Genomic DNA, 23,833 nt, shown 5'->3' with positions numbered 1-23,833 from the left:
ATATATATATATATATATATATATATATATATATATATATATATACCACCTGATATACTTTGCACTGGCCCGTAGTGTATAGGTAAAGTAAAATTCAGGAGCAACAAGCATTGATGCTTTCAAGCAGGAAGCCAGTGATTGGCAGGTTTATGCGACTGCTGCTCCTGATTGTCTTTGCAGGGAATAAACAATAACAAAACTGCTCACTGATCTGTGCATGCTCGGCCACAAAAAACAAGAAGGTGCTGCCTTTGGCAGCAATGACAACAGCCTTTTTTGATGACAATTGAATCTCTCCAAGTAACAAATTGTATTAAGCACATCATCGCTATCAATTAAATGTAAAAAAACTACTATATAAACCAATGCTCATCTGAAAATGGAGGAGTTGCGTGTTATCTTTATAATGTGCAGCAATGTTTGGCATTGGTTGCAGAGTCCCTAGGAATGTGATGCAATGTAAAAAGAGCGTGAATTGGCCATTTTTGGTTTAGATGTTTGTTGCAATTTGTTTTTTGGTGACCACAGCCTTTATTGGTAAAATTAAAATAATAATAACATTCAATCCCGTTTTTATATCAAATGAGAATTTCAGGATTAGAATCAAAGCCAGGGTCAGTCACTAATGTCTACTTGTCTAGTGTCCCTTTAAAGGGACAGTCAAGTTCAAACAAAACTTTCATTTTTCAAATAGGGCATGTAATTTTAAACAACTTTCCAATTTACTTTTATCAACAATTTTCCTTTGTTCTCTTAGTATTCTGGTTAAAAGCAAACCTACGGCTAGATTTAGAGTTTTGTCGGTAAGGACCCGCGTATCTAACGCTGGCTTTTTTCTGGCCGCACCTTTAAAATAACTCTGGTATTGAGAGTCCACAGAATGGCTGCGTTAGGCTCCAAAAAAGGAGCATAGAACATATTTAACGCCACTGCAACTCTCGATACCAGAGTTGCTTACGGACGCGGCCAGCCTCAAAAACGTGCTCGTGCACGATTCCCCCTAGGAAACAATGGGGCTGTTTGAGCTGAAAAAAAACCTAACACCTGCAAAAAAGCCGCGTTCAGCTCCTAACGCAGCCCCATTGTTGTCTATGGGGAAACACTTCCTACGTCTGCACCTAACACCCTAACATGTACCCCGAGTCTAAACACCCCTAGCCTTACACTTATTAACCCCTAATCTGCCGCCCCCCGCTATCGCTGACCCCTGTATATTATTTTTAACCCCTAATCTGCCGCTACGTAAACCGCCGCTACTTACATTATCCCTATGTACCCCTAATCTGCTGCCCCTAACACCGCCGACCCCTATATTATATTTATTAACCCCTAATCTGCCCCCCACAACGTCGCCTCCACCTGCCTACACTTATTAACCCCTAATCTGCCGACCGGACCGCTATTATTATAAAGTTATTAACCCCTAATCCGCCTCACTAACTCTATAATAAATAGTATTAACCCCTAATCTGCCCTCCCTAACATCGCCGACACCTAACTTCAATTATTAACCCCTAATTTGCCGACTGGAGCTCACCGCTATTCTAATAAATGTATTAACCCCTAAAGCTAAGTCTAACCCTAACACTAACACCCCCCTAAATTAAATATAATTTTAATCTAACAAAATTAATTAACTCTTATTAAATAAATTATTCCTATTTAAAGCTAGATACTTATCTGTAAAATAAATCCTAATATAGCTACAATATAAATTATAATTATATTATAGCTATTTTAGGATTAATATTTATTTTACAGGTAACTTTGTATTTATTTTAACCAGGTACAATAGCTATTAAATAGTTAAGAACTATTTAATAGCTAAAATAGTTAAAATAATTACAAATTTACCTGTAAAAGAAATCCTAACCTAAGTTACAATTAAACCTAACACTACACTATCAATAAATAAATTAAATACAATTCCTACAAATAACTACAATGAAATAAACTAACTAAAGTACAAAAAATAAAAAAGAACTAAGTTACAAAAAATAAAAAAATATTTACAAACATAAGAAAAATATTACAACAATTTTAAACTAATTACACCTACTCTAAGCCCCCTAATAAAATAACAAAGCCCCCCAAAATAAAAAAATGCCCTACCCTATTCTAAATTACTAAAGTTCAAAGCTCTTTTACCTTACCAGCCCTGAACAGGGCCCTTTGCGGGGCATGCCCCAAGAAGTTCAGCTCTTTTGCCTGTAAAAAAAAACATACAATACCCCCCCCCCAACATTACAACCCACCACCCACATACCCCTAATCTAACCCAAACGCCCCTTAAATAAACCTAACACTAAGCCCCTGAAGATCTTCCTACCTTATCTTCACAATACCAGGTTCACCGATCGATCCAGAAGAGCTCCTCCGATGTCCTGATCCAAGCCCAAGCGGGGGGCTGAAGAGGTCCATGATCCGGCTGAAGTCTTCATCCAAGCGGGAGCTGAAGACGCCTACTAGCCGAATGACGGTTCCTTTAAATGACGTCATCCAAGATGGCGTCCCTCGATTTCCGATTGGCTGATAGGATTCTATCAGCCAATCGGAATTAAGGTAGGAATATTCTGATTGGCTGATGGAATCAGCCAATCAGAATCAAGTTCAATCCGATTGGCTGATTCAATCAGCCAATCAGATTGAGCTTGCATTCTATTGGCTGTTCTATCAACGGCATCTTCAATCTTCTTTCTTCGGGAGCCATCATCTTCCATCCGACGCGGAACATCCTCTTCTCCCGACGCCTATTAGCCGAATGACAGTTCCTTTAAATGACGTCATCCAAGATGGCGTCCCTCAAATTCCGATTGGCTGATAGGATTCTATCAGCCAATCGGAATTAAGGTAGGAATATTCTGATTGGCTGATGGAATCAGCCAATCAGAATCAAGTTCAATCCGATTGGCTGATTCAATCAGCCAATCAGATTGAGCTTGCATTCTATTGGCTGTTCCGATCAGCCAATAGAATGCGAGCTCAATCTGATTGGCTGATCGGATCAGCCAATCGGATTGAACTTGATTCTGATTGGCTGATTCCATCAGCCAATCAGAATATTCCTACCTTAATTCCGATTGGCTGATAGAATCCTATCAGCCAATCGGAAATCGAGGGACGCCATCTTGGATGACGTCATTTAAAGGAACCGTCATTCGGCTAGTAGGCGTCTTCAGCTCCCGCTTGGATGAAGACTTCAGCCGGATCATGGACCTCTTCAGCTCCCGCTTGGATGATGACTTCAGCCGAATCATGGACCTCTTCAGCCCCCCGCTTGGGCTTGGATCAGGACATCGGAGGAGCTCTTCTGGATCGATCGGTGAACCTGGTATGGTGAAGATAAGGTAGGAAGATCTTCAGGGGCTTAGTGTTAGGTTTATTTAAGGGGGGTTTGGGTTAGATTAGGGGTATGTGGGTGGTGGGTTGTAATGTTGGGGGGGGTATTGTATGTTTTTTTTTTACAGGCAAAAGAGCTGAACTTCTTGGGGCATGCCCCGCAAAGGGCCCTGTTCAGGGCTGGTAAGGTAAAAGAGCTTTGAACTTTAGTAATTTAGAATAGGGTATGGCATTTTTTTATTTTGGGGGGCTTTGTTATTTTATTAGGGGGCTTAGAGTAGGTGTAATTAGTTTAAAATTGTTGCAATATTTTTCTTATGTTTGTAAATATTTTTTTATTTTTTGTAACTTAGTTCTTTTTTATTTTTTGTACTTTAGTTAGTTTATTTCATTGTAGTTATTTGTAGGAATTGTATTTAATTTATTTATTGATAGTGTAGTGTTAGGTTTAATTGTAGGTATTTTATTTAATTAATTTATTGATAGTGTAGTGTTAGGTTTAATTGTAGGTAATTGTAGGTATTTTATTTATTGATAGTGTAGTGTTAGGTTTAATTGTAACTTAGGTTAGGATTTATTTTACAGGTAATTTTGTAATTATTTTAACTAGGTAGCTATTAAATAGTTCTTAACTATTTAATAGCTATTGTACCTGGTTAAAATAAATACAAAGTTAGCTGTAAAATAAATATAAATCCTAAAATAGCTATAATATAATTTATAATTTATATTGTAGCTATATTAGGATTTATTTTACAGGTAAGTATTTAGCTTTAAATAGGAATAATTTATTTAATAAGAGTTAATTAATTTCGTTAGATTTAAATTATATTTAAGTTAGGGGGGTGTTAGTGTTAGGGTTAGACTTAGCTTTAGGGGTTAATACATTTATTAGAATAGTGGTGAGCTCTGGTCGGCAGATTAGGGGTTAATGTTTGAAGTTAGGTGTCGGCGATGTTAGGGAGGGCAGATTAGGGGTTAATACTATTTATTATAGGGTTAGTGAGGAGGATTAGGGGTTAATAACTTTATTATAATAGTGGTGCGGTCCGTTCGGCAGATTAGGGGTTAATAAGTGTAGGCAGGTGGAGGCGACGTTGAGGGCGGCAGATTAGGGGTTAATAAATATAATATAGGGGTCGGCGGTGTTAGGGGCAGCAGATTAGGGGTACATAGCTATAATGTAGGTGGCGGCGCTTTGCGGTCGGCAAATTAGGGGTTAATTATTGTAGGTAGCTGGCGGCGACGTTGTGGGGGGCAGGTTAGGGGTTAATAAATATAATACAGGGGTCGGCGGTGTTAGGGGCAGCAGATTAGGGGTACATAAGTATAACGTAGGTGGCGGTCGGCAGATTAGGGGTTAAAAAAATGTAATCGAGTGGCGGCGATGTGGGGGACCTCGGTTTAGGGGTACATAGGTAGTTTATGGGTGTTAGTGTACTTTAGAGTACAGTAGTTAAGAGCTTTATGAACCGGCGTTAGCCCAGAAAGCTCTTAACTACTGACTTTTTTCTGCGGCTGGAGTTTTGTCTTTAGATTTCTAACGCTCACTTCAGACACGACTCTAAATACCGGAGTTAGAAAGATCCCATTGAAAAGATAGGATACGCAATTGACGTAAGGGGATCTGCGGTATGGAAAAGTTGCGGCTGAAAAGTGAGCGTTAGACCCTTTTTTGAGTGACTCCAAATACCGGGGGTAGCCTAAAACCAGCGTTAGGAGCCTCTAACGCTGGTTTTCACGGCTACCGCCAAACTCCAAATCTAGGCCTTAGGAAAGCTCATATGATCATTTTTAAGCCCTTGAAGGCCGTCTCTTTTATTTGCTTTTCACAGCAGGGGAGAGCGCTAGCTCATGTAGGCCATATAGTAATAGATAGCATTGTGATCATGCTCGTGGCTAAAATGCAAGTCAATAGATAATAACTAAAAGTCATGTGATTGGGGGTGGTCAGAAGATGCTTAGATTAGTTAGTCACAGAAGTAAAAAGTATATTAATATAACAGTGTTGTTTATGCAAAACTGGGTAATGGGTAATAAAGGGATTATCTTTTTAAACAACAAAAATTCTGGTGTTGACTGTCCCTTTAAGTATTGATGATAAGCCTTTCAACTCCAAGAAAATATAGTCTGTGTTATATTAGACATTACACAGGGGTTGTCTTTTACGTTTTAGCTATAACTAATACAAATTTCCACAATCAGAAAGAAACAAAAGTATAAATAGTATTACTGTGTTAACAAATGGATAATTTGTTGGGTAAAAACATTCAGTATCCTAAGTAATTATATTATTTTTTTTTTATTTAATTTGATGTTCCCCCAAGTTGAGTAATTGTTTTTAAAGGGACACTGAACCCAAATTTTTTCTTTCGTGATTCAGATAGAGCATGACATTTTAACAACTTTCTAATTTACTCATATTATCACATTTTCTTCATTCTGGTAACTTTATTTGAAATTCAAGAATGTAAGTTAAGATGCCGGCCCATTTTTGGTGAACAACCTGGGTTGTTCTTGCTGATTGGTGAATAAAATCATCCACCAATAAAAAGTGCTGTCCAGTTCTGAACCCAAAAAAAAGCTTAGATGCCTTTTTTTTAAATAAAGATAGCAAGAGAACGAAGAAAAATTGATAATAGGAGTAAATTAGAAAGTTGCTTAAAATTGCATGATCTATCTGAATCACGAAAGAAAAAATTGGGGTTCAGTGTCCTTTTTAAAGATTTATTATAGATCATGTAGTTTTAAACAACTTTACAATTTACTTACATTATCTAATTTGCTTTTTTCTCTTCGTATTCATTGTTGGTATTCTTTGTTGAAAGACATACCTAAGCTCTGGAGTAGCAGCAATAAACTACTGGGAGCTAGCAGCTAATTGGTGACTGCACACATATGCCTCTTGTATTTAGCTCACCTGATGTGTTCAGGTACCTCCCAGTAGTACATTGCTGCTCTTTCAACTAAGGATATCAAGAGAATGAAACAAATTTGGTAACAGAAATAATTTTAAAAGTTGTTTACAATTGTATGCTATATCTGAATCATGAAATATTTGGTGTTTCAGGTCTCTTTAAATATAAGATTCTGCTGATTTAATTGAGGCGTAAACTATTATTTATTATATGCACATGTAAATGATAGCTCAACATAAATAAGCTATTTGGGGTAAGATACATTTTACCCAGTTCATAGGATTCATAACAAATCATTTTGATTTATGCAGAAACCTGGAGCTCTAAAACAACTCAGTGAGTGCTCTGAGCACCTACAGACCCTCAGTGTTCTACAATGGATCCTGACCTTCCTTTTTCTGGGTATGTATAGTATCTGTTCATTCCTGTGAACATCCTAACTCTTTTATATTATTGAAGTTTATGTTTAAATACATTTCCAAGATGCTGAATTTGTTTGCTTAACAAATGGAGAAAATACACAGTCATTTTTCTTTGCTTGGAAAACATGAAGTTCTGATTTACTGTAATGACGAGGGGGAAAGCTGGTTATAATGAGCAGTGTAGGCTTCTTGAATGGCAGGAGCCTGCATTCATTTTAACAACATACCTTGTCTACAGGTTTCATTCACTCAGCCCTTTGGGGTCAATTTATTAAGCAGCGGATGCTGGTTCCGACCCACTCATAAGACCGCTGCTCCTTAACTTGTCCACCACCTCTGAGGCGGCAGACAGCAATCACCCCGATCGGATACGATCGGGATGATTGACACCCCCTGTTAGCGGCCAATTGGCTGCGAATGTGCAGGGGGCGGTATTGCACAAGCATTTTAATGAGAAATGCTTGTGCAATGATAAATGCCGACATTGTATGCTGTCGGCATTAATCGACGTGCGGCAGACATGATCCACTACAGCGGATCATGTCCACCTGCACGATGGTAAATCGGCCCCTATAAGTCTACAATTAAAACCCTGAATCACAGACATTATCCTGGTGTCTGAAAGGGGGAAGAGAGGGCAAATGCTCTTCTTGAATTTTTCTCTCTATATCTAAGAATCTACTTCAGCCATTTTTTATGCCAATGAGACACCATTTTTCAAATAATGCATGGAGTATGTGTACAACAAGCACCTTACCCTTGCTGCACATGTTATCACTGATATTTGTCCCCTCTTTTCTGACTCTTTCTCTGTGAATTGTAAATGCCAGCCTCACATTTTTACTCTATGTAACCACTCAAATATAGCACATAGACACAACTATCCATTACAACTAGCTACCAAAATGTATTCCAACAGCTATAATTACCCATTTATATACTTGAAAAGAAACACCAGAATGTTTAGTTACCTATATTCATGATTTACAGTTCTGGGTTGTGCTAGAATCGTATATTTAGCTTGTGTTTTATATATCACACATGCTATGGGTATTTGCTCAGATGCTAATATACATTTTTATCAATGGATAACAATACAATGTTTAGAAAAAAAAAACAGTATATATGTAGCCAATTTTTAACAAGTATGTTTAATTTGTAAAGATACTAATAATCACACTAAAGTTTGCATAGCAGCTAAATGTAATGTGAACTTACCATGAATGTATACATGCTGTAGTGTTGCTACTTTTATACTAACAGTGTGACAATGGCAGATAATAATTTTCTGGTTGATTCACAGGTCCGTCATGTTTTCTGCTGATTATGTGGCTTGTCTTCAGTCCGTTATGGCCTCTGCTAGCTTTGTATACTGCTTGGTTAGCATCTGATTGGAAGACACCCGATAGAGGTAAGGGGTTACTATTTACAGCATAAGGCACTTTCTAAGGGTTACTGGCTGTGTAGCACAGCATTTGCAAACTAACCCCTTATCACCATTAGAACGTTCTATGCTGTCCTAACTGCTCCAGGCTTTAGCGCCGTTAGGACGGCATAGATCGTCCTAATGGTTTCCATCTCCTGCTCCCCCTCCATTGCCTCCTGAGTGCTGAATCTAGTTGGGGGACATGCATCTCAGGCAGTCCCCCAGGATCCAATCAGCACTCGAGGGATATCAATCTGCCCCTGCAACAAGTGGGATCATTGCTTGTTACAAGTGTATCTGCTTCCTCTCTTCCCTCACTACGATCTGAGGGAGAGAGGAAGGCAAATCAGCTTGTCCCACTGTGTGTGTGCTTCATATTAAAAACAATAAATATATAAAAACAAAATCGGAAAATTATGTGGGATCTCCTACGATCTGGCTAAACAAAGGGTACCATTTAATGGCTAGATAACATTTACACTAGATACCCTGGCCTGTGGCACAGTGCGAATAATCGTACAGGTTTCCCCTAGAAGCTGACATATGGAAAGAAACGTAGGGGCACAAAGTCGGCTTTACGACATGATGAGCTACTGGCCCTTCGGTACACTGACAAAAAAGAAGTGTACATGCTCTCCACAATGCACAATCAAACTACAGTGCCAGTGTCTGTAAAGGGAAAAGATGCACAGATCCCAAAGCCAAAGTACATTGTGGAGTACAGAAAAAATATGGGGGGTGGGGAGTAGATTTAGGTGACCAGTGCCTACAGCCATATCTACTTCAACAAAAGACCAAAATCAGGTACAAAAAAGTAGCCTTTTACGTTATGCAGATCGCAGTGTATAATTCGTATTTGCTCTACAAAAAGCCAGGCACACAGAAACCATATACATTTTTGGAATTTTTGTTAAATATTATATCCGATATTTTGTTTAACCAGATTGTCTCAAAGGCAACAAAGGCCCAGAATATCAATGTGCCAAATTTCTATGTTAATGGGAAGGCTTCATATTTGGCCCTGTGACTTCCCGAAACCCCATAAAACCTGTATGTAGGGGGTATCGTACTTGTGGGACATCGCTAAATACAAATATTGGTGTTTTATAGCAGTAAAACATGTAAGTATGATATAAACAGCGAAAGGGCAGTGTTTGTGTCATAAACTAAAAAAATTATAATATGAACACTAAATTTGGCCAGATGTTGTGACTAAGTGGCTACAATAAAAGGCTAGACATACCCCTTTTGGAATACCCTGGGTTGTTTGGGTAACTGCTTTGTATGAGTGTGTATTACTTACAATGTCTGTGTGTGTGTGTGTGTGTGTGTGTGTGTGTGCCAGTGTTGTGTCTGGGGAGCTGCTTTGTATGAGTGTGTATTACTGACAATGTCTGTGTGTGTGTGCCAGTGTTGTGTCTGGGGAGCTGCTTTGTATGAGTGTGTATTACTTACAATGTCTGTGTGTGTGTGTGCCAGTGTTGTGTCTGGGGAGCCGCTTTGTATGAGTGTGTATTACTTACAATGTCTGTGTGTGTGTGTGTGTGCCAGTGTTGTGTCTGGGGAGCTGCTTTGTATGAGTGTGTATTACTGACAATGTCTGTGTATGTGTGTGTGTGCCAGTGTTGTGTCTGGGGGAGCTGCTTTGTATGAGTGTGTATTACTTACAATGTCTGTGTGTGTGTGTGTGTGTGTGTGCCAGTGTTGTGTCTGGGTAGCTGCTTTGTATGAGTGTGTATTACTGACAATGTCTGTGTGTGTGTGCCAGTGTTGTGTCTGGGGAGCTGCTTTGTATGAGTGTGTATTACTTACAATGTCTGTGTGTGTGTGTGCCAGTGTTGTGTCTGGGGAGCTGCTTTGTATGAGTGTGTATTACTGACAATGTCTGTGTGTGTGTGTGCCAGTGTTGTGTCTGGGGGAGCTGCTTTGTATTAGTGTGTATTACTTACAATGTCTGTGTGTGTGTGTGCCAGTGTTGTGTCTGGGTAGCTGCTTTGTATGAGTGTGTATTACTGACAATGTCTGTGTGTGTGTGTGTGCCAGTGTTTTCTGGGTAGCTGCTTTGTATGAGTGTGTATTACTGACAATATCTGTGTGTGTGTGTGCCAGTGTTGTGTCTGGGGGAGCTGCTTTGTATGAGTGTGTATTACTTACAATGTGTGTGTGTGTCAGTGTTGTGTCTGGGGGAGCTGCTTTGTATGAGTGTGTATTACTGACAATGTCTGTGTGTGTGTGCCAGTGTTGTGTCTGGGGGAGCTGCTTTGTATGAGTGTGTATTACTGACAATGTCTGTGTGTGTGTGTGTGTCAGTGTTGTGTCTGGGGGAGCTGCTTTGTATGAGTGTGTATTACTTACAATGTGTGTGTGTGTGTGTGTGCCAGTGTTGTGTCTGGGTAGCTGCTTTGTATGAGTGTGTATTACTGACAATGTCTGTGTGTGTGTGCCAGTGTTGTGTCTGGGGGAGCTGCCTTGTATGAGTGTGTATTACTTACAATGTCTGTGTGTGTGTGTGTGTGCCAGTGTTGTGTCTGGGGAGCTGCTTTGTATGAGTGTGTATTACTGACAATGTCTGTGTGTGTGTGTGCCAGTGTTGTGTCTGGGTAGCTGCTTTGTATGAGTGTGTATTACTGACAATGTCTGTGTGTGTGTGTGTGTGCCAGTGTTGTCTGGGTTGCTGCTTTGTATGAGTGTGTATTACTGACAATGTCTGTGTATGTGTGTATGTGTCAGTGTTGTGTCTGGGGGAGCTGCTTTGTATGAGTGTGTATTACCTACAATGTCTGTGTGTGTGTGTGCGCCAGTGTTGTGTCTGGGTAGCTGCTTTGTATGAGTGTGTATTACTTACAATGTCTGTGTGTGTGTGTGTGCCTGTGTTGTGTCTGGGTAGCTGCTTTGTATGAGTGTGTATTACTGACAATGCCTGTGTGTGTGCCAGTGTTGTGTCTGGGTATCTGCTTTGTATGAGTGTGTATTACTTACAATGTCTGTGTGTGTGCCAGTGTTGTCTCTGGGAGAGTTGCTCTGTATGAGTGTGTGCTGGTGACAATGTCTGTGTGTGTGCCAGTGTTGTGTCTGGGGGAGTTGCTCTGTATGAGTGTGTGCTGGTGGCAATGTCTGTGTGTGCCAGTGTTGTCTCTGGGGGAGTTGCCCTGTATGAGTGTGTGCTGGTGGCAATGTCTGTGTGTGTATGGCTGTGAATGCCTGTGTGTCTTAATATGTGATATATTTATTCCTATGAAATTTTAGGTGTTTGTGAAACTTGGTGGATGATTGTAAAAAAAATGGAAAGTGAGGTTGGTATACGTGTGAGTGCTTGTTTTATTGTGGGTTTTTGTTTGCAAGCTTCTTGTAAAGGGTGGCAGTACTTATGTATAGTCAAAAACTCCAGACATCAACACAGATATCCATATTAGACACATTTTTTAAAGTGGCATGAAACCCAAATATTTTATTTCATGATTCAGATAGAAAATATAATTTTAAACAACTTTCTAATTTACTTCTATTATCTAATTTGTTTCATTCTCTTGGTATTATTCGTTGAAGGAGTAGCAATGCACTACTGGTTTCTAACTGAACACATGGGTGAGCCAATGACAATTGGTATATATATGCAGCCACCAATCAGCAGCTAGAACCTAGGTTCTTTGCTGCTCCTGAGCTTACCTAGATAAACCTTTCAGCAAAGGATAACAAGAGAAGGAACACATTAAATAATAGAAGTAAATTGGAAAGTTGTTTAAAATTGTATTCTCTACCTGAATCATGAAAGAAAATGCTTGGGTTTCACGTCCCTTTAAGTATTCTTACATAGCATAAATGTGTCTATGTAAGGGGTCTGTTTAATTGTTGCCTACACCAACGTGAGTGCTTGTGTGCAAATCTCAGCATGAGTTTATTTATTTATATATATATATATATATATATTCCATAGAATGCACACATAATTAAAAAAAACTAAAATTTTATATATATATATATATATATATATATATATATATATATATACATACTGTATATACACACACACAGATGGATGATAGGCACTTACTGGATTAGTATAAAAAAATACATAAGATTATTTTATTGATCCCCCCCCCCGCACCTACCAATTCAATTACTGTCTACTATTGTGCATCTATATCAGGCTGTCTTAATGTTTGAGTGTGTGTTTGACTGGGCCTGTATTTGTGTGTCTGTATCTATCTGTAATTCTCTGTGTGTATTTGAGTGAACCTGTGTGTGCTTGTCTGCGTATGTTTATGTATATGTGAGTCTGTATTTGTTTGAGTTAGCCTCTGTGTGAGTGTGTGTTTTGAGTGAGTGTGTGGGGTCTATTTATGAAGCAGCGGATGCTGCTTCCAACCCTCTCTGCTTCAGTTCCAACTGAAGCGGAAGTTAAGAAGCTGCGGTCCTAAGAACGCTGCTCCTTAACTCGTCCGCCACCTCTGAGGTGGCAGACAGCAATCAACCTGATCGAATACGATCGGGTTGATTGACACTCCCTGCTAGCGGCCGCAAATCTGCAGGGGGCGGTATTGCACCAGCTGGTGCAATAATAAATGCCGACAGCGTATGCTGTCAGCATTTATTGATGTGCGGCGGACATGATTCGCTATAGCGGATCATGTCTGTTCGCACCTGCATAAAGAGACCCCTGTGTGTTTTTGAGTCTGTATGTGTTTGAGTTGATCTATGTGTAAGTGTTTGCTTTGAGTGTGTCTGTGTGTTTTGAGTGTATCTGTGTGTACGTCTTTCTTTGTTTGTGTTTGTCTGTGTGTGTTACTACCGAGACTACACCTGAAAAATACATTTTAGTCACTATTTAAAGAGGGGGGGGGTGACCAATGGTTTAGTCAGGGGCCCCATATTCTCTAGTGGCTGCCCTGGATCTGGTCATAACAGTCACAACATTGTCATATTGCTATGGGACCATATGTCTCTTATTTAATTTATAGTGATTTCGGGAGTGCATATTCAAATTTGGATGAGTCTGTTAATAATTTTGGAATCCATATTGCTCTGCTGTAATAAGTTCTCTTCTGTTGCTTACTCATGTTTTCCAGGTGGAAGGAAGTCTCAGTGGATGAGTAGATGGCCACTATGGAAACATATTAGAGATTATTTCCCTGTACGGGTAGGTTATATACATTTTGAAATAAATGCTGTACTAAAACATGCTTTAAACACTTGAGTTTCCCATTTGTACATTATATACCTGTATAGACATTTTTTTTGTTTACTAAAGTCAAGAACCTGTGCATACTGGGTTAACTGCTAGGATCTATTCCAAACCTTCCATTGCTTGTAATTTTTACAAGCGGTACATGGTAATATATCATTATAAACCAGGGGTCTCAAAGTACTAGCCCCAGGGACAGTTTTCACCAGAATGTTTGTTTTATAAGATAGATAATCCCTTTTATTACCAATTCCCCAGTTTTGCATAACCAACACAGTTATATTAATATACTTTTTACCTCTGTGATTACCTTGTATCTAAGAGTCTTCTGACAGCCACCTGATCATTGACCTGACATTTTATTTATTATCTATTGACTTGCATTTTAGCCAATTAGTGCAGTGTCTGCCACAAGCATGATCACAATGTTATCTATATGGCTTACACGAACTAGCACTTCCCTGTTGTGAAAAGCAAATAAAAAAGCATGTGATAAGAGGTGGCCTTCAAGACTTAGACATTAGCATATGAACCTACCTGGGTTTCGTTTTTAACTGAGAATACCAAGAGAACAAAGCAAATTAGATGATAAAAGTAAATTGGAAAGTTGTTTAAAATTAAATGCCCTATCTGAATCGTGAACGTTTATTTTTTACTAGATTGTCCCTTTAAAATAGTTTCCTCTTACCCTCCCTTGTTAATCATTAATTGGGACCGTTATTTTTTTTAAGGGTTTTAAGAGGTGTAACTAGTTGACGTTCTATTCAGGCACTCACAAGATAACTATAAAGACAAGCATGCATTGTCCAGCATATAATCCCACCATGCACTGCTTGGATAAAAGTCACTTTTTACTCTGTTATATAGTTTCAGTATGGTTACTTTACTTGGCATTCACAAGATATAGATAACTGTGTATGTCTATTGTGGGATACAGATCCCACCGTGGGTAAATGTCACTTCCACGGCTCCCACGGTAGAACACATTGCCAGTGGCCCCCTGATAATTTAAGCTTGATACCCCTGTTATAAACACAAACCCTGTTGCTTTGAGTGTAAAAGCTAAAAACAAAAACATACCACAGCTATATAAATCATAATCCTTGTACCAGTTATATTTCATGTATAAAAATATTTCCTTTTAAATTTGTAATCTGGTTTGCAGCAGAGTTGCACATCATTTTTTGAAAGCTTCATATCTTATCCCATCTTCTGTGGTCAACTAGAGACAAACACACAACTGAGCTTCTGCATTAATGAAGCAATCACTGTGTAAAAAGTATTAGAGTGAGGATTCCAAAGTGCAAAAAAAGAGTGATTCCATTTTGAGTTGGATATTTATTATAGTGACATTGAAACATTGCTATTATTTTATATGGCAGCCAGAAATACAACCTGCTCTCTAAACATTTGGGTTGTTAGGAGAGATACTAGAGTTTTCTCCCTTTATAAGGTCACAATTATGGTAAATAGGACATCTGATTAGCTGAGCTCCAGTTTGAACACCCCGTTCTTTGTAGTATTTCACTAGGTTCTAAAATGTATATTCATGTTTTGGTTTTTATTCCAGCTTCATAAAATTGCAGATTTGGACCCTCAGCAAAACTACATTTTTGGATATCACCCTCATGGAATAATGAGTTTTGGGGCTTTCTGTAATTTTGGTACAGATACAAGTGACTTTTCTAAAATGTTTCCTGGATTGAAGACTTATCTTACAACCTTAGCAGGCAATTTTAGGATGCCTTTATACCGTGACTATCTTCTGGCTGCAGGTAAAACACATTATTTATTTATTTATTTATTTATTTATTTATTTATTTTCTGCTAAAACATTTTGGGCAAGATTATAAGTGGAGCGTTATTTGACGCCATTGGTTGCGAAAAAAAAGAAAAAATAACCTAACTCACGCACAAAACCTGATCGCATAATCTCATGTGTGCTAACCCAACATGAAAATATGACTATTACTCATTCCAATGTTCTTCACATAGCAGAATGTTGTATTTATTTATATACAGTGGAGACTCCTCAATAGGAGCACAGGTGCACGTGAACCCCTGAGAGAGAAAAAACAAAAAATGTTTAGGCTTAATAAATGTAATTTTTCCAATAGCCTCCCTCTTGGAAAAAATATATATATTGGGCCAAAAAGGTTCCATTCCAGTTTTGTAAAAGATTAAAATTAAAAAAATTGCAGTTTTTACTTCTATCTATAGCATGGAGTATTTAGACTATAAGCAGAGGTTAGCCAAATTGGCTCTGTTTTCTCTCTTATACAGAGTTGGCAGACACTCTGTTTATTCCAAGGTAATTGTTTGTGACAAGAGGTAACAATGCCTATGGAGGTAGCAAATGCTAGAACCTTAGACAAATTTAAAAATGGCTTGGATACATTTCTGGCTAGAAACTCAGGGATGTGGTTGTTTGTGTTAAATGGGTCAGCTTTCTAATTGTATTAATGTATGTTCAAGTGGCAGCTTCTTATTGTAAATCAGGTAGTCTCTATATAGGTTAAACTGGATGGACTTTTGTCTTTTTTCAACATTATCTACTATGATACTATGTTTTCTTTCGGCTAGATTACGAGTCTTGCGTTAGCCTTAAAGCGCAGCATTGAGGGGTCCCAACGCTGCTTTTTAATGCCCGCTGGTATTACGAGTCAGGCAGGAGAGGGTCTACCGCTCACTTTTTTCCCTGCAATTTTAGCATACCGCAAATCCCCTTACGTCAATTGCGTATTCTATCTTTTTAATGTGATTTTCCTAACGCCGGTATTACGTTCGCCTTTAAAAGTGAGCGGTAGACCCTCTCCTGTCCAGACTCTTACCGCATTTAAAAGTCAGTAGTTAAGAGTTTTATGGGCTAACGCCGGAACATAAAGCTCTTAACTAAAGTGCTACAAAGTACACTAACACCCATAAACTACCTATTAACCCCTAAACCGAGGCCCCCCCACATCGCAAACACTATAATAAAATTATTTAACTTCTAATCTGCCCACCGGACATCGCCGCAACTTTAATAAATGTATTAACCCCTAAACCGCCGCACTCCCGCCTTGCAAACATGAGTTAAATTTTATTAACCCCTAATCTGCCGTCCCTAACATCGCCGACACCTACCTACATTTATTAACCCCTAATCTGCCGCCCCCAACGTCGCCGCTACTATATTAAATTTATTAACCCCTAAATCTAACCCTAACCCCCCTCTAACTTAAATATAATTTAAATAAAACGAAATTAAATTACTACAATTAAATAAATTATTCCTATTTAAAACTAAATACTTACCTATAAAATAAACCCTAAGCTAGCTACAATATAACTAATAGTTACATTGTAGCTAGTTTAGGATTTATATTTATTTTACAGGCAACTTTGTATTTATTTTAACTAGGTACAATAGTTATTAAATAGTTATTAACTATTTAATAACTACCTAGCTAAAATAAGTACAAACGTATCTGTAAAATAAACCCTAACCTAAGTTACAATTACACCTAACACTGCACTATAATTAAACTAATTACCTAAACTACCTACAATTAATTACAATTAAATTAAAAAAACTAAATTACGAAAAAAACACACTAAATTACAGAAAATAAAAAAAGAATTACAAGAATTTTAAACTAATTACACCTAATCTAATCCCCCTAATAAAATAAAAAAGCCCCCCAAAATAATAAAATTCCCTACTCTATACTAAATTACAAATAGCCCTTAAATGGGCCTTTTGCGGGGCATTGCCCCAAAGTAATCAGCTCTTTCACCTGTAAAAAAAAAATACAATACCCCCCAACATTAAAACCCACCACCCACACACCCAACCCTACTCTAAAACCCACCCAATCCCCCCTTAAAAAAACCTAACACTACCCCCTTGAAGATCACCCTACCTTGAGACGTCTTCACCCAGCCGGGCACAAGTGGTCCTCCAGAGGGTCCGAAGTCTTCATCCTATCCGGCCAGAAGAGGACCTCCAGACCGGCCGAAGTCTTCATCCAGGCGGCATCTTCTATCTTCGTTCTTCCGGTGCGGAGCGGCTCCATCTTCAAGACATCCGACGCGGAGCATCCTCTTCATCCGACGTCCGACGACTGAATGACTGGTCCTTTAAGTGACGTCATCCAAGATGGCGTCCCTTCAATTCCGATTGGCTGATCGGAATTAAGGTAGGAAACATCTTATTGGCTTATGCAATCAGCCAATAGAATTGACCTCACATTCTATTTGCTGATTGGAACAGCCAATAGAATGCAAGCTAAATCCTACTGGCTGATTAGATCGGTAGGGTGATCTTCAAATCAAGGGGGTAGTGTTAGGTTTTTTTAACGGGGGATGGGGTGGGTTTTAGAGTAGGGTTGGGTGTGTGGGTGGTGGGTTTTAATGTTGGGGGGTATTGTATTTTTTTTTTACAGGTGAAAGAGCTGATTACTTTGGGGCAATGCCCCGCAAAAGGCCCTTTTAAGGGCTATTTGTAATTTAGTATAGGGTAGGGAATTTTATTATTTTGGGAGGCTTTTTTTTTTTTTCCGTAATTTAGTTTATTTAATTGTAATTAATTGTAGGTAGTTTAGGTAATTAGTTTAATTATAGTGTAGTGTTAGGTGTAATTGTAACTTAGGTTAGGGTATATTTTACAGGTACTTTTGTACTTATTTTAGCTAGGTAGTTATTAAATAGTTAATAACTATTTAATAACTGTTCTACCTAGTTAAAATAAATACAAAGTTGCCTGTAAAATAAATATAAATCCTAAGCTAGCTACAATGTAACTATTAGTTATATTGTAGCTAGCTTAGGGTTTATTTATAGGTAAGTATTTAGTTTTAAATAGGAATGATTTATTTAATTGTAGTAAATTTATTTAGATTATTTTAAATTATATTTAAGTTAAGGGGTTGTTAGGGTTAGACTTAGGTTTAGAGGTTAATAAATTTAATATAGTTGCAGCGACGTTGGGGGGGCAGATTAGGGGTTAATAACTATAATGTAGGTGTCTGCGATGTTGGGGGCAGTAGATTAGAGGTTCATAAGTATAATGTAGGTTGCAGCGGTGTCCGGAGTGGAAGATTAGGGGTTAATAATATAATGTAGGTGTCAGCGATAGCGGGGGCGGCAGATTAGGGGTTAATAAGTATAAGATTAGGGGTGTTTAGACTCGGGGTTCATGTTAGGGTGTTAGGTGCAGACATAAAATTCATTTTCCCATAGGAAACAATGGGGCTGCGTTAGGAGCTGAACGCTGCTTTTTTGCAGGTGTTAGGTTTTTTTTCAGCCAGCTCAGCCCCATTGTTTCCTATGGGGAAATCTTGCACGAGCACGTTTAGCCAGCTTACCGCTACCATAAGCAACGCTGGTATTACAGTGAGATGTGGAGCTCACTTTTCTGAGGCTAACGCCGGCTTGAAGAAAACTCGTAATACCAGCGTTAGCTTAAGTGAGCGGTAAGAAAAGAAGGCTCGTTAGCCCCGCACAGCCTTACCGTCAAAAACTCGTAATCTAGGCGTTTGTTTGCAATGATTTTTATTCATTTAATAAAAAGATTTCAAGAGCCTGATATTAAATACAATGGATGTCTCTAGGGAGTAGATTTACCAAGCAGCGGATGCTGCTTCCTCCAACTATCGTTTCAGGTCCGCCTGAAACTGAAATCATCCCAATATGATTGGAATGATTGACACCCCCTGCTAGCCGCCGGTGAGCAGGGAGCGGCATTGCATTGCAATGTTAAATGCAGACAGCGAGGTAGAACAGACAGGATTTGCTACAGCGAATCATAGTCGCTCGACCTATGGTAAATCTACCCCTAGGTGTTACCTGGGTTTACTTTGCTTTGGCTATTTTAGTGTTTTTAAATAATTCTGTCACTTTGTTTTCATCACAATTTGCTGTCATCAGGGTAATATTATGTCCTAATTATGAGTTTATTCTTAACCTCTTAATGTTTCATGATTTGGCATCCTGATTTATATAACATTTTTATGTTTCCAAAATGTTATATTTGAAAAGCTGCCAAAAATCTGTTCTACGGTGTAACTGGAATCAAACAGCCTTTTGATCCACACTTGAATACTTCGTCCTTCAGTGCATATACATTCTCAGTACCTTCCTGATTTTCTTAATCTGCTGTCTCTTTATAAGGTGCTTGTGCTGTTGGCCTACTGTATTGTATTTTGGAATGGCAGTGGGCAGGGGTGCATAGGGCCAGGGGGTACAGTGGCAATTGCTCCCAGTCTGCCATCAGTAATTAAATCGGGGCCAGCGGAAACAAACAGGATGCACAGTTCAGCAAGGTTATAGTTGTGTTTTATAGAACCCAGTTGCAGTGGTGCTTATTGTAAATGCATTCACCAGAACCACTGCTTCTTTACTGCCTGGACCTAATGTCCTCAGGGTCAGCACTTGTCAGGGGCTATGAGAGAACTGCACTTAGCCCCACACTCTGACTGGCATACACTTGTGGACTACAATTTCCTGCATGCCACTGCTATAGTGAACTGTGTACTCTTTAAAGGTAGCAATGGGATTGTGAGAAGGTAAGCAATGCCCACAGTTTGCTGTTCTTTCTCTTCCAATTTTGCAAATCTCTTCAAGACTATTTTTTGGATATGTATCTATATGTATATTTATGTCAGTCACAAAGACTTTTGCAGAACTCAGGTGCTGAGTCTTTTATTGAAAACAGGTGCTTACCCAGGGGCAGACTGAGACTAATCAAGGGCCCCCTGGCAAAAATTAGGCAAGGGCCCCCACTGTCTCACACTGACCCAAATGTATTCAAATGTATACAAATGATCATGGAAGCCGCCCTGCCCTCACCAGGCTCCCCATTATCAGGGGCCAGAGACAGGGCCCCCAACCTCCAGGGCCAGATCCCACAATCCATGGCCCTCACAGCGACAAACCCATGACAGGACACCCCCAACACACTCTGAAGCCCTTGAGCAACAAACCCCACATCCAAACACAAGGGCCCCCACTAAACCCACACTTAACTGCTTAGTTACTGATAGAGCAGCTGTTATCCCCAGCTTAAGCAGCACACCAGGAGACCTGGAGATGCCATTTGTGGGACCCCCTAGATGCTGGGCCTTCGGTCCAGGACCTATTTGCCCGGCTTATCAGTCCTCCCCTGTGCTTACCCCATATGGAGATAGATAGATACACACACACACACACACACACACATACACACACACACACACACACATACACATATACACACACACACACACACATACACACACATACACACACACACACACATATATACACACATACACACACATATACACACACACATATACACACACACACACATATACACACATATACACACACACACACACACACACCCACACACACACATAAATATAATATTTGATGCACACTCACATATAAGATTAAAGATATATCAGCCACTAGAGTACTCCCAAAAGTCATATCCAAAACAAACAGGCTAACACTTACTGGGTTTCATGATAGTTCCCTTTAATTGCTCGTTAATATTTATTAGAGATGTGCATTCGTTTTCGGACTAATCCAAATTTGTCACAAAAATCAGATTTTCGTTTTCTTTTTAACTAAACGAATATCTGAATGAATGCACAAAGAAAAATAAAGAAAATTAAAAAATACTGACAAAAATTGTCAGTATTCATTTGTTTACTTTATTTTTAAGCAGTTAATACTTTAGTGCACTCTCCATGCTCTTCAGAGTATTATAATGTATTGTAGCTACAGGTGAACCTTTTACCTGTAGCTTTGAAACATTTACATTTGTTTTAACAAAAACAAATGTAAATGTTTAATGAAAATTCAACATTTGTTTAGTTTTAAATTAAACAAATACCGAATAGAGCAGATACTAAATATTTCCCTGAATATTCAGAACAAAATTTTCTTGGCTGCACATGTCTAATATATAAATACATATATGTAATCAAATATAGAATTTAAGGGGGCGGACTTGCCATTAAGTTGCCAGTCCTCTCCTTGCAGCTGACAATTAAATGATTTGATTTAGTATATCACTTTCTCAGTTTCATGTGACTCTTTCTATAATAAATGCATTGTATTGTGTTGCTTGAGGTCAATGTCATATCTACAGCATCCTCTGTTGAGCATTTCTCTTGTTTCTACTCCATTAGCAGGCAATGTACTTTTATCAGGACCAACTATTTGCTCTTCCACTTTATCTATTTCTGAACAACATTTTAACTAACTCCACATATATCTTTAGCCTTTGACTAACGTTTGAGTCTTTTGTGCCACATACAGCTTTGTCCCTGATTAATGAGTCTCTTGTACCGTATCCCAGTCTTGCATGTACCTGATGTTATGCTCAAGTCTGTCATTAACCGGCTCCGTTTTGAAAGGTAGTCCACCCGTTGACAATCCAAACTAGTAGTACCACATAAGAAAATTCAGAATATGCCAAGGAACGTCTGGAAGAGAACTATGTTGCTGATTAAAGGTAGAGTCTGAAGTCATGAGGGACTTTAGGAATAAGTGTAAGTGGATTACCAAGGGATCATTTACTATAGTTCACTATAGATGCTGGGTGTTATCTATCGCCTGCATCGCCGCCCATATTGGCGAAGTATAGTAAACGATCCCTTCGAATATAACTGCCGTACCTAACCACTAATCCTAATACCCCTAAACCAAAGTACCCCACGATCACAAGTTAATGCTACACTAATAAATATCTAAACCTCCACATACCCACCACAAGTATCCGTCTACTCTATTAACCCTTCAACCCGCCACATACCCACGGCAAGTACCCATCTAATCTGTTAACCTCTATACCGCAACTAGCGCACCGCAAGTACACATCTAATCTATTAACCCCTATACCGCAACATACCCACCGCAAGTACCCATCTAATCTGTTAACCTCTATACGGCAACTAGCGCACTGCAAGTACACATCTAATCTATTAACCCCATTACCGCAACATACCCACCGCAAGTACCCATCTAATCTATTAACCCCCTATACTTCCACTAGCCCACCCCAAGTACCCATCTAATCTATTAAGACCTATACCGCCACTAGCCCACGGCAAGTACCCTAGACTATTAACGCCTATACCGTAACAACCCCCAACGCAAACTAACCCTACTCTTCCTAACCCCCTCTAAACTAAAACCCTTAAGTTACTGAAAAATAAAAGTTAGTTAAAAAAAGACTATTACAGAAAAAAAGACAGTATCAAAAATAAAAAAAAACACCATTATACCTAACACTAACCTACATGCCCCATAAAAAACAAAACCCACCCAAAACAAGCCCCCCCTAAAACCTAACACTAAATTTAAATTACAATAGCCCATAAAGTGAATGCAGCTCTTTTGCATTAAAATAAATGACAACACCTCTCTACCTACAATACATGTAACCCCTCAAAATAATAAAGGCAAACTACAAAATCTATCCTAAAAATTAAAATAAAAATAAAAATAATCATATTCTTTAAAATAAAAAAACACCCAAAAAAGCCCTAAAAAAATTGTTTCATTTAAAAAAAACAAAAAACATTTTAGTTCATGGTCACATTAAATGAGTTTCATACGAAATTTTCGTTTTATTTAAAATTTTCATTTTAAGCTATAGTGCACATTTTGGCCATTTTGAATCTGTAATCCGCTTTATTACCATGACCACCAGAGTCAACAGTCAACACCAGAGTCAACAGTCAACAGCAGAATTTTTGTTGTTTAAAAAGAGAGATTAATCCCTTTATTACCCATTCCCCAGTTTTGCATAACCAACACTGTTATAGAAATACACTTTTTACCTCTATGATTACCTTGTATCTAAGCCTCTGCAAACTGCCCCCTTGTTTCAGTTGTTTTGACAGACTTGCATTTTAGCCAATCAGTGCTCACTCCAGGGTAACTTCACGTGCATGAGCTCAATGTTATATATATGAAACACATGAACTAATGCCCTCTAGTGGTCAAAATGCATTCAGATTAGAGGCAGTCTTCAAGGTCTAAGAAATTAGCATATGAACCTCCTAGGTTTAGCTTTCAACTAAGAATACCAAGAGCACAAAGCAGAATTGGTGATAAAAGTAAATTGGAAAGTTGTTTAAAATTACATTCCCTATTTAAATCATGAAAGTTTTTTTCGGACTTGACTGTCCCTTTAAGCATCGGCCCCGACAACCTTACCTCACTCATCATTCCCTTAACCCCTAATTTGTCATATATGTAATAAAAATACCAGACATCATTCTTGGTATACATTTGGCCTACTTTATGAAATATATATAACTCTTCATATAAACATATAAATAACCATATATATTTTAGGAAACCAATCCTATAATAACATTTACTCAATATTGAATCAGTAAGTGGGGCTAGTTCCCTTCTCAGTATCCTGGCTGTCATTCCTCTGGACACAACCGTCCCCTGGTTGAGCCCGTTAACTTAATACTTCTTTGCTTCTAGAGGACCCCTTGCACCTAGAAGTACACCCATGCACTCTCACCCCATGGAGAGGCAAATTCCACTGTTA

The 23,833-nt window shown here is 38.7% G+C and overlaps 1 protein-coding gene across 1 annotated transcript in view; it reads left to right on the top strand.

Moving 5' to 3' along the window:
- LOC128655341 (diacylglycerol O-acyltransferase 2) overlaps positions 1-23,833 on the top strand; it is a 107,315-nt gene that overhangs the window by 37,738 nt on the left and 45,744 nt on the right. The window contains exons 2-5 of the mRNA XM_053708990.1: positions 6,569-6,659; positions 7,983-8,090; positions 13,172-13,242; positions 14,858-15,062. Of these exons, the coding sequence (XP_053564965.1) occupies positions 6,569-6,659; positions 7,983-8,090; positions 13,172-13,242; positions 14,858-15,062 (475 nt within the window). The remainder of the gene's footprint in view (positions 1-6,568; positions 6,660-7,982; positions 8,091-13,171; positions 13,243-14,857; positions 15,063-23,833) is intronic.

The sequence above is a fragment of the Bombina bombina genome, chromosome 4 (assembly GCF_027579735.1).
Source record: "Bombina bombina isolate aBomBom1 chromosome 4, aBomBom1.pri, whole genome shotgun sequence".
Taxonomy (NCBI): domain Eukaryota; kingdom Metazoa; phylum Chordata; class Amphibia; order Anura; family Bombinatoridae; genus Bombina; species Bombina bombina.
The sequence above is the reverse complement of the archived record's forward strand: the minus strand, read 5'-3'. Positions and strand labels throughout refer to the sequence as shown.